Raw genomic sequence first — 12,264 nt, 5'->3', positions numbered from 1 at the left:
CTGTGTGAGTCTGTGTGGGTCTCCGTGCGAGTCTGTGGGTCTCTGTGTGAGTCTGTGGGTCTCTGTGCGAGTCTGTGGGTCTCCGTGCGAGTCTGTGGGTCTCCGTGCGAGTATGTGGGTCTGTGTGAGTCTGTGGGTCTCTATGTGAGTCTGTGGGTCTCCGTGTGAGTCTGTGGGTCTGTGCTAGTCTGTGGGTCTCTGTGTGGTGAGTCTGTGGGTCTCCGTGCGAGTCGTAGGCAGAGGGGAAGGGGGGGGGGTCTCGATCCTGGACTGGAGGAGGGGAGGGAGTCGACAGCACGGACAGACAGTGGGGGCAGCAGAGGAGAATGAGCGACCGTCCACTGAGTGAAGATTGCCTGGGGAGGCTTCCACAGAGAGACACTCGTCTGCTGGAGCGGAGAGAGTTCGTGGAGAAGAGTGGAGTGAGACGAGAAGGGAGAGGTAGGAGAGTGCGTGGAGGATAGCGGGGTGAGTGGGGGAGTAGGGGTGAGTAGGGGTGGGTGAGTGGGGGAGTAGGGGTGAGTAGGGGTGAGTAGGGGTGAGTGGGGGAGTAGGGGTGAGTAGGGGTGAGTGAGTCATGGAGGATCCCGTGCGCGATATTGACAATGGATGCAGGATTGCACTGGGAGTGGCGGAGTGATCTTAAGTAATCAGAATCGACAGGAGGAATCCGACGAGCCATGCAGCTCTTTTTCACGCACGTCGAGGAGACCATTTGGCAGGGGGGGGGAGGTCACGTGATTCATAATTGCCGGGCGAGAACTCCTTCTGACCCCCCCCCCCATCACCCCCCCCTCCCCCACATATCACCCCCCGCGACCCCGTCCCCCGCGTGCCTCCACCGCATTGTCCCGCCCCTGAGGGGGTGGGGGAGAGGGGAGGGGGTAGGGGAGAGGGGAGGGGGTGCGGGAAGGGGGTGCGGGAGAGGGGAGGGGGTGCGGGGAGGGGGTGCGGGGAGGGGGTGGGGGGAGGGGGAGGGGGACACCAAACAGAGCGCGTGCCGAGTGCGCGACCATTGTCCCGCGGGGGGGGGGGGGGGCATCGGCGGCGCGTGTTTGGTCAGAGAGGGGAGATAAGGGGGGGGGGGTTAAGAACATACCCCCACCAACCCTACTCCCCCCCCCCCGCACGGCCCCCCACCCTGGCCCGGCCCCCCACCCTGCCCCACCCGCATTCACAAACGACCGGTCACGTGGTTGTCCGTCTCAGTGAGGACGCGTCTACGAGCGTGGGTGTCCTGCGCCTAGGTCGACTCGGCCTCAAGCGAGTCCCTGGCGCCGGCACGAAGGGCGACGAAGGTGTCCGGGGGCGATGGCCACCCCAGCCCCTCGTCACCTCGTGTGTGCCACCGTGCCGGCCTTCGTAGGCGATACTCGCTTACAGCATCATAGATGGTCGTTGGGTTAGGTCGCGTACATATATAAGTGTCGTTAAAACCCGCCACCACCCGACACAGCCAACTAGTAAGGGTTGTCACGTCAACAGAACGTGGCCAATTCGTCACTGGTACAGCACTAGTGTGTAGTGTATAGTGTAGTGTACTAGTACAGCACTAGTGTATAGTAGTGTAGTGTATAGTGTAGTGTGTAGTAGTGTAGTGTATAGTAGTGTAGTGTATAGTGGAGTGTATAGTGGTGTAGTGTATAGTAGTGTAGTGTACTAGTACAGCACTAACCGGTTGTGTGTTGGAAAGCCAAGCCACAACATTTACAATCCGAGTACGACGTTTCGCCAGTAATTACAACCAGCTTCATCAGGCGACAGCCAGAGTGTGGCTTGGCTCTCCGACACACCGGCTAGTGCTGTACCAGTGACGAATTGGCCACGTTCTGCTTACGTGACAACCCTTACTAGTTGGCTGTTTCGGGTGGTGGCGGATTTGAACGACACATTTATATATGTACGCGATCTAACCCAAACAAACATCTATTATGGATGATATTGGTCGCGAAAGCCTCCTACGTGTTAAACTCGCCTACTAGCACTTGCCCCAAACAACCTCTAAAAGGCCACACACGGGGGGGGGGGAGCGTTGACTGTCTCCACGACCACTACAGAGCAGGCCGAGAATCTCGTCTCGGTCTCGGATTGCCGGAGGAGCCAAACCCCCGGGGGGGGGGGGGGGGGGCAGCACCGCCCGGGCCGCGTGGCTCGCGACGGTACTGCCGGCGGCGGCGTGAGAGGCCTGAACGCTGCCGCGCCCGGAGATCGGAGCGGCGACCTCTGCGACTGGCACGTCCAGGTGTGCCGGCGGCAATTAAAGCGCAGGAGAAAGCGAGCGTCTCACCGTCCGCACGCACTTTGCTTTGACCTCCCCTACTCTTAGGTTTTGTCGGTAAAGTCACGTGGGTAAAAATAAATAATAAAAATATAAATTGAAATAATAATATAAATACAATTACAAATCACGACGTTTTGGAGGCAACGCAAGTCTCCGTCATCAGGTGGGACGGTCACAGCCAAATTTACTGTCTCAAGTGAGGCAAAATTCCAAGAGACAAGCTCTTAAATACACGTTAAGGGGGGGGAGGGGCTTATCTGAATGTGGTAGCCAATGAATGGAACGTGTTTGGGGGGGTGGGCGGGGCTAAAAAAGAACAATTTACCTCCCCTCTTTGCCGTCGCAAAGCGATTGATCATTATGATGTTTATCATTATTATTAAATCGCTACATTTGCCGGTGCCGGCGACGCGGCTCGCTCGTGATATCATCGCGGTGGCGAGGAGATGTTGACTACCTCGCCTGGTGTACAGGAGGTCGTGGGTTCGATCCCGAGCCTGATGCCTGCTGCTGTATATTTGGAGTCTGCGGTGTCTCTCTCATCATCATCACGGTGGCTAGGAGATGTTAACTACCTCGCCTGGTGTACAGGAGGTCGTGGGTTCAATCCCGACCCTGACGCCTGCTGCTGCTGCTGCTGTGTATTTGGAGTAGTTGCGTGTCTCTTTCTCGCTCTCCCCGTGGTCGCGTGGATTTTTCTCCGGGTCCTCCAGTTTGTCACTCAAAATTTAGAATCAACGTCACGCGTTGAGCAGTGGTTCTTAACCTTCACTGCAGCCTTGCACCCCACGTTTGTGTTTTAATCGTTACAAAGTGTAATGTTAATAGATACTCAGGGTTTGATTAAACAAAGTAGTTGTTTTGACGTGTCCGTGCTTAATTTGTGTTTCGATTATTTACCTTCTTCAACTAAATCTGGCCATGTCTCGCTACCCCCAAGACGGGCATCTCGCACCCCGGTTAAGAAGCAGCAGCACCGGCTTAGATGATCTGGCGACTGCTATACATCTGCACGTGATAAGCCACTTCGTCCAGCGATTATCGGAGATAGCCAGGAGGTCTCTTCTGGAAAGAGAGAGCTAAAAATCTCAGTGGGGCGTTACCTGGTAAAATTATGTCGGTGTCTCTTCAGCCTACAAACACCACGCGCCGAAAGCGTCACAGCGAAACGTTAAAGACCCAGCGACGTCATTGGCACGAGTTGTGTGCAGGCGTCACTGTAGCAATTTTTTTCAGTAATTAATTCCCTTCCCAATTCTAAGAAGAGAAACAAAATCCCACCGCAAAATCCCCAATTGGGATGACGCGACACTCGACGGCAGAATAGCAGCAGCAGCATCGCAAATCTGCTGCGACAAAACCTGGCAGGACCCTCCTGAGAGTCTTGAGACTTGGCGAGGCTTACCTGGGCAGCAACAACAACAATAACAACACAGATCCAGTGGACAGTGTTCACGTGGGGCGAGCTGCGGTCCAATTGCTACCGCACAGACAAATGCAAAGCTCCCATCAGTTTGTCTCCACGGCCATTTAAAACGCAAACTATTATTTGGCGATGCTGCTGCGTTGGTGGACACACGCGCAGAGTCAGTGACAACAACGGCAACTCACATCCCGTGTCAACAACACTCTGTGTGTGGCCTTTAAACTGGGACAAAGTATATAACAGGAGACGACGTTTCGGGCAATGGCCCTTCTTCGCAGCACATAGGCCAGAGAGGTCGTGTATATACCTCTCTGCTCTCTGCTCTGTGCGCGCTTTGCAGAAGGGACATTACGCCAAACGTCAGCTGCTATGTAAATACGTTTCATTCTAAGCGTTATCGGCGGACGTGTCGCGTTATCCACCGTACCGATTACGCAACCGTTTCACATTCACCAGGACCCTGGGTGATCGAACCGAGACTTTGCGAGGTCGCCTGCGTGATGGTTCCTGTTCCTCACGACCCCCCCCCCAACCCGCTACTTCGCTTTTACCCCCCCCCCCCCGGCACCCACGCGCGCGTCACCACCACCGACTGGAAAGTTACTGCGGGAGCTATGAATTTAAAAAAATATTAAATCAGCTTCGAATTTCTTTTTTTAACGAACCCGGCAACCCAACCCCGCGTCTCGCCCGCCGCCGGCTATTTGTAGAAAGATGTAAATGCGATTACGTAATATGGGTGAACAATGGGGGGGAGGGGGGGTTGGCGGATTACATGGAATTACGTCACAAACTCCAGCAAGTCCACACCCGCCGCGCTAACCACTGCGCCACCGCTCCTCAACCGCGTAGCAGGTCACAGCGTGGTGGGGGAGCTGTGGCGCTCGTGGCGAGCGCTACGGAACCCGACGAGATCCATTCTCGCTCACGACGAGCATCCGTGGCGAGTGAGAGCTGTGAAGCGGCCGCGCTGCGAGTCGCACCACCGCCCCCCCCCAGCCCCCGCTCACCAAGCCGCTCTGCCCCGCGCGGTGAAGTATGGCCAACAGCTCCCCACGGCCAACACGGCATGCATGGGACGTCTTGATCCAGCAGCGAGACAGACAATGACGTGGTGGTGGTGGTGGTGGTACACCGATAGCAGTCATGCTGAAGTGGCCACGAGTCGTCATCTATCCACTGCTGGATGGTCTCCCCCAGTCTCTCTCCACCGCTGGATGAAGGCCTCCACACAACCTTCGCCATCTCAATAGATCTCGCGATTCCACGCTCCGCGTCCCTCTCGCCCCTGCACTCACACCACGCGCCGCTCCATCTCCCCGGCGCGCCTCCCCTCGGGCGCGCTCTCCCCTCCTCGCGCTGCCGCTCACTCGGCCGGCCTCGGCCGCCGGGGGCCTCCCCCCAGCGTCCCCTCGCTGGGCAACGACGCCTCGTGCCCCGCGCCGCCTCGTGCCCCGCGCCGCCTCGTGCCCCGCGCCGCCTCGTGCCCCGCGCCGCCTCGTGCCCCGCGCCGCCTCGTGCCCCGCGCCGCCTCGTGCCCCGCGCCGCCTCGTGCCCCGCGCCGCCTCGTGCCCCGCGCCGCCTCGTGCCCCGCGCCGCCTCGTGCCCCGCGCCGCCTCGTGCCCCGCGCCGCCTCGTGCCCAGTGGCCGCTGCTCGCGTTGCCCAAGTGGGCACCACGAGGGGCGTCCCCACAAGCACGGCGGCGGCGGCGGTGGCGCGCCCCTCCATCCCCTCTCGCAAGACCACCCCTCGCGTGTGCATCTCTCTCAGCGTCACCGTCAGCGGCTATCTACTGCTGGATGAAGGTCACGAGGAAGAGGTCTCGAACGCCGCGTGCTCTCTGCTCCGTGTGCTCCTCGGTCTGCCTCTTGGTATGATCGTGTCTCACTCGTCTCAATAATAGAAACAAACAACCCCGTTAAGAGTCGCGGCCCTGCAATTGCTCGATGGCGTCTTATCGGCATAAACACCCTGCTCCGCCCCACCCAATTAGACTGTCTGTCCGTCTGGCAGACGAGATGGTGGCGGATGGGATTCCACGAGGTTGCAATGGGGTTTGTTTCAAACGCCGCGCCGGGGAGATAGAGTGGACAGGCGGGCGACCTCTGGAATGAAGGTCCAGCGTGCGGACCATTGCCCCACGGCGCATCTCCCCCCAGTACCACCGACAGTGCAGCGATGGTAAAATGGGGCTGCCCTATCGATAACGTCTCTAGGACTTTACCCCGGGGACAGAACAGAAGACCCCGGAGCCCATGGAAAATAATATATATACAATATATATAAAAACATATATATAATATATATATAAATGTTTTTATATATTTATATACATATAAATATATAAACCCCCTTTAGGACCCCGCACTGACCCCATACAGCTCCCAGGACGACCCCAAAAAAGGCACCAAAATACGAGACAGACGTTTTGTTTCAGGCCAAGTGTACCCAAAGGGAGTCCAGCCCAGGCACGCACGCACCCTCCCGTCGTATCCCCACCGCTCCCCCCCATCCCAAGATCTCGTGAGGACCTCGCTCAATGCGAGTGGCGTGTCTCCACTGTGCACCTCGCAGCGCCACAACTTCTCTGGACGTCACGTGGCGCGGTCTTCACCTGGCCGCCTGGGGTTCTGGATTCTGCTCGGGGCAACCATTCCACAAAATAAAAACTTTTTATTTTATCTTATTTGACCAGCTCAGGTCCCACTTGAGCTATAGAGCTCGTTTTCAGAAGCGGCCTGGCTACAAATGAAACTCAAGCAATTGGCTTGTCATGTGGAAGTTTATAGCAGCCAAATACTCGAAACGAATGTTAATTTTAAAAAATGTGGAGGGAAAACCCGGAGGACCCGGGGAAAATGTCACGCTACCGCGGGGAGAGAAACATGCAAACTCTAAAGATACAGCAGCAGGCGTCAGGGTTAGAACCCACGACCTCCTGTATATCAGACGAGGGAATTAACATCTCGCCACCATGGCGCCCCACTCTCTCTCTCCTCCCTCACAATCTCTCTTGCCCACTCGCACCCTCCATCTCTCTCTCACGAACGACAGCACCGACAACCGGCGCCGTTCGCTTGCGCCAGGCGAGGTGCACATTGAGGCCACGTCAAGTGTCGAAGGCTCGCTGCTGGCAGGAGATCACGGGACAGACCCAGCAGGTGCCATAGTGCGACTGACTAAGATGGCTGGCAGATGCACCACCTGTGCCCCCTACTGTGCCAACTTGCTGTGTTTTGGCCGCCCGGCGCTCCGTCCGTTGTTGTGAGCGTCGCTCCTCCGCCCTCCGTTATTACTGGAGGGCGACTGCCTTCAACTGCCCAGCAGCAGCGTCCTTCACGAGCCTCCTCCACAGAGGCCGATCTTGACACCGCTGGTACCAGTCATCGGCAAGTCCACTCAGCTCCACATTCTCCTGTACCACATTAATCCATCTCTACTCTAGCCCGTGCCCCGCCCGTCTAACCCCCTCCTCTCGCCGGCTAAACAGAAGCTGCTTTTGGGCAACCGGTGGCTGCGGCATGTCGGCCACATGCGCCTGCCAACGTATTTTCGCATGCCGGAGGAGTTCTCTAATGATGGGACTATGTCCAGATCGTTAAATGATTTGTAAGCTCCTCACACAATCCAGCCTGGGTGAGACCCAGCCTGGATGATCGTGGGCGGGTTGGCCTGAAAATGTTTCAAACGGGCGCAGACGTTCATTCAGGGGGTGCCCAGATTTCGCAGCAATAGAGAAGAGAGGGCTCACGGCTGTGGCCGAGACGACATGGATGTCACACACTTGCATACATAATAATAGTTTACATTTATAAAGCGCCCTTTTAAAGAATAATTGTAAGGGCGCTTTGCATGAAAGGGTGGGAAAAGGTTAAACATCAACCAAGGAAAGATGGGAGAACAAGCCATTTTATACAGCCATGTTCTTAGTCGACATTTGAAGATGTGCAGCGTCTCGGAAGCCCCCGGACCTCCAAGCGGCAACGAGTCCCAGAGTTGAGTTGCCGCAATTGCAAAGACAACGATCACCCCCCCCCCCCCCCAAGTGTGAAGCCTTAGAGACCGTGGGACAGCGAGCAATGCACAATCTGAGGATCTTAATGAGATATCCGTGGCTGAAGGAGGTCACGAATGCAGGGGAGGAGCAAGTCCATGCAAGGCCTTGAATACGAGCGAGAGGATCGTCAAGTGAGCACGGGGCGCGGTCAGGGCGCCGTGAAGGGGCAGCAGCACGCGCCGTGAAGGGGCAGCAGCACGCGCCGTGAAGGGGCAGCAGCACGCGCCGTGAAGGGCAGCAGCACGCGCCGGTGGCGGGAGTCGCGAACCTCCAAGGGTCGCGTCTGTACCAGTCGCAACCTGGCGGCCGCATTTTTGAACACCCCTCGCCCTCTCGCACGGACAACATGACCACGACTCTCTCTCTTCTCCGCACTTACTCGCTCCATCTCTCCCCCCTCTCTCCATCCTCCCCCCCTCCTCTCACCATGCCCCCCTCCCTCCTCTCACCATGCCCCCCCCCCTCTCTCTCTCCCCATGTCTCCCCTCTCTCCAGCTCCCCCACCTCTCGCTCTCCATATCCCTCCCGCCCCCTGCAGACACGCGGCCCGTGCACTACTCACGGATCTTGGCCACGCTGGCCACGAGTATCCACACGGCGATGATGTAGGGGTCCTTGACGTGCTCCCACTGGAACGACACCACCTGGTAGCCCGTGGGCCTCTCGTGCCCGCCGCTGCCGTGGCCCCCCGCCCCGCACGATGCGTCCTGGGTGGGGTGAGTCTCAGAGCCCCCCGCTCCGTTCGAGTCTTCGTGCGTGGGGGGCTCGTGCGGCGCGCCCGTCGCCTGGTGGGGGTCGGATGCTCCCCCGGCTCTCGGCGCTCGGTTCGCCGCGGTGGTTGTTGTGGTTGTTGTTGTGGTTGTTGCTGCTGCTGCGGTGGTGATGCTGGTGGTGGTGGCTGCGGCCACTCCGTGGGGGGACCCCAGTTGCCCGCCCCGCGTCGAGGAGCCCCCCTCGATCGCGGCTGCCGGGCCACGCGGAGTGGCGGCACCGGCATTGGCCTCGCTGCCCGAGATCATCAACATCATCAGCAGCAGCGTCATCATCAGCAGCTTCGGTATCGTGGGCGTCGTGCGCAGATGACGACGACGATGATGATGATGAGGATGATGAGGCGCAGCTGAGAGCCATTCCGCAGCACGCATGGCCGCGCGTGTGCTCGCTAGCAGCACTTGCCCCAACAGCCGACGTCGTCAGCCTAGACGGGGGAAGCTTTGCCTTTGTGCTGTCTACCCGTCCGTGCGTGCCTGCGTGCCTATACAGGTGTGCGTGTCAGTGTGCGTGTCAGTGTGCGTGTGTGTGTGTCAGCGTGTGTGTGTCAGCGTGTGTGTGTGTCAGCGTGTGTGTGTGTCAGTGTGTCTCATAGAACTGCACTCGAGCGGAGCCACAGGTGTCACCATCCGACACCCAGTGTAAAGCCCTCTCGTTCCTCCTCCTCCTCCTAATCACAGCAATCACTGCGGCGGCAGTGACTACAACTCGCGTGGCCAGTGTCTCGTTCACAACTATACACGTCGCTTGATGCTGTTGCTGATGATGTTGCTGATGATGTTGCTTCTGCTTCTGATGATGATGTTGCTGATGATGTTGCTTCTGCTTCTGATGATGATGCTGCTGCTGATTGAGACGAGAAGACATCTGGTACCCGCACGGCGCCCCTCGCTTTTATACTCAACACCTGCACAGACAGACACCTGCACTCCCACACAGCGCACTCACCCCGCCCTCTCCTCCTCCTCCACTCACTCCCCACCGGGGCGGGGGGGGGGTAAGCGGACAGACGCGGAGCCAATCGCACGATCCGTGATTGTGTTGGCAGCGATGCCGCGGCGCGAGTTAAGTCATTGACGGCTGTAAAATAATGGAGTAGCGGGCGTCCCCCCTCCCCTCCTACCCCCACCCCTCCCCTCCTACCCCCACCCACCCCTCCTACCCCCACCCCTCCTACCCCCACCCCTCCTACCCCCACCCTCCCCTCCTACCCCCACCCCTCCCCTCCTACCCCCACCCCTCCTACCCCACCCCTCCTACCCCCCACCCCTCCTACCCCCACCCTCCCCTCCTACCCCACCCCTCCTACCCCCCCTCCTACCCCTACCCCTCCTACCCCCACCCTCCCCTCCTACCCCCACCCCTCCTACGCCCACCCCACCCCTCCTACCCCTATTCACCCCCCCCCCTTCACGGGAGTGTGCGGGTTTGGCCCAAAGTCACCCCCCCCCCAACCCTCGTTACAAACGAAGGTCACTCGCGGTTGTGTTCTAGTGAGCGGCGTCATCGGCTCTTTGTGGGACTGATCAGTGAGCCGGGCACGGACATTGGCAAGCAGCTCGGATCGTGTTGGTAGCGGGGAGATCATGAGTGAAATTCGCCCATACGTGCGGAATGCCAAGCAGATCCAATAGTATGTATGTGAGTTGGACTTCTTCCACACCGTACGTAGCCAACCGGGCCAATCGGAGGTTGTTGTATAGATTTGACGAGCCGTCTGGTGTTCAACATTTTGCTCCCTCTCCACCTGCTCGGAGCATCATCAGAAATTATATGAAATAAAAACCCAGTTCCCAATGTTCCCGATGTAGCTCCCAGCACGTGAAGCGAAACGTCGGACATCGTGCGGCATGACGCGCGGCGGGTGGAGCTCAGAGCCGACAGGCGGCGGAGAGCCACTCGCCGCCACGTGACGAGCGGAGTCTTCCTCGGCGTCGGGACTCATCGGTGAGCCGTGCCCAGAGGTTGGGCTGCCCAGAATAGCGCCAGAGGGTTGTTCGTGTCATCGTGGTCACTGGGGCTCATCACGGCGCATGCCCAGACGTCATCCCCGTCAGTGTGAGCATGACGTTGGGAGGAGAGGGTTGGTGGATCACGCAAAGATTTGTTGATTTAAAAAAAAACTCCCAAAGCCGCCGAGACTGCGAGGTGGTGGTCAGGAGATGGCAGGACAGAAAGTGGTGGGTTCCTGTGCCCATCTGTGCGGAACTGCCCCCCCCCCCCCCTCGTGTGCAACGAGCCAATCGCTCATCATGACGTGATGCAGCTCTCAGAGCCACCGTCTTGTCCTTGAGATATTTATCACGAATAAGGTCCAGTGACAACTTCACGAGTAACCGCGAGTGGCTCGAAACACTTGGGCAACGTAGACGACGCAACTCCAGCCCTTCAAGACGACGAGGTGCCCACTCCACGATGACGAAGACGACCCGCCCCTACTCCCCAACTCTCGCTCAGCGCACGTGGCCCTGTCTCCCCCTCTGCCCTGATTACCATTCACGACCGTGGGGTCACGTGCTTCCCCTCACGTGACCCTGTCGACGCTTGTCCCATCAATCACCACTCAGGTCCCACGTTACCCGAACGTGACGCTGTCCCTACATCGCCCAGGACTGTCGCTACATCACCCAGGACTGTCCCTACATCACCCAGGACTGTCGCTACACCACCCAGGACTGTCCCTACATCACCCAGGACTGTCCCTACATCACCCAGGACTGTCGCTACATCACCCAGGACTGTCGCTACATCACTCAGGACTGTCCCTACATCACCCAGGACTGTCGCTACATCACCCAGGACTGTCGCTACACCACCCAGGACTGTCCCTACATCACCCAGGACTGTCGCTACATCACCCAGGACTGTCGCTACACGACCCAGGACTGTCGTTACACCACCCAGGACTGTCGCTACATCACCCAGGACTGTCGCTACATCACCCAGGACTGTCGCTACATCACCCAGGACTGTCGCTATATCACCCAGGACTGTCCCTACACCACCCAGGACTGTCGCTACACCACCCAGGACTGTCGCTACACCACCCAGGACTGTCGCTACACCACCCAGGACTGTCGCTACACCACCCAGGACTGTCGCTACATCACCCAGGACTGTCGCTATATCACCCAGGACTGTCCCTACATCACCCAGGACTGTCCCTACATCACCCAGGACTGTCGCTACATCACCCAGGACTGTCCCTACATCACCTAGGACTGTCCCTACATCACACAGGACTGTCCCTACATCACCCAGGACTGTCCCTACATCACCTAGGACTGTCGCTACATCACCCAGGACTGTCGCTATATCACCCAGGACTGTCGCTACATCACCCAGGACTGTCGCTATATCACCCAGGACTGTCCCTACACCACCCAGGACTGTCGCTACACCACCCAGGACTGTCGCTACACCACCCAGGACTGTCGCTACACCACCCAGGACTGTCGCTACACCACCCAGGACTGTCGCTACATCACCCAGGACTGTCGCTATATCACCCAGGACTGTCCCTACATCACCCAGGACTGTCCCTACATCACCCAGGACTGTCGCTACATCACCCAGGACTGTCCCTACATCACCCAGGACTGTCCCTACATCACCCAGGACTGTCCCTACATCACCCAGGACTGTCCCTACATCACCCAGGACTGTCCCTACATCACCCAGGACTGTCCCTACATCACCCAGGACTGTCCCTACATCACCCAGGACTG

General features: G+C 58.4%; 1 protein-coding gene across 1 annotated transcript in view; it reads right to left on the bottom strand.

Moving 5' to 3' along the window:
• LOC133355889 (sodium/hydrogen exchanger 3-like) overlaps positions 1-9,388 on the bottom strand; it is a 55,548-nt gene extending 46,160 nt beyond the window's left edge. Inside the window, exon 1 of the mRNA XM_061573304.1 lies at positions 8,328-9,388. Coding sequence (XP_061429288.1) covers positions 8,328-8,910 — 583 coding nt within the window. The 5' untranslated portion in view covers positions 8,911-9,388. The remainder of the gene's footprint in view (positions 1-8,327) is intronic.
• Positions 9,389-12,264: the final 2,876 nt, after the last annotated feature.

The sequence above is a fragment of the Lethenteron reissneri genome, chromosome 52, assembly GCF_015708825.2.
Source record: "Lethenteron reissneri isolate LAM-NWPU_2019-01 chromosome 52, ASM1570882v1, whole genome shotgun sequence".
Taxonomy (NCBI): Eukaryota; Metazoa; Chordata; class Hyperoartia; order Petromyzontiformes; family Petromyzontidae; genus Lethenteron; species Lethenteron reissneri.
The sequence above is the reverse complement of the archived record's forward strand: the minus strand, read 5'-3'. Positions and strand labels throughout refer to the sequence as shown.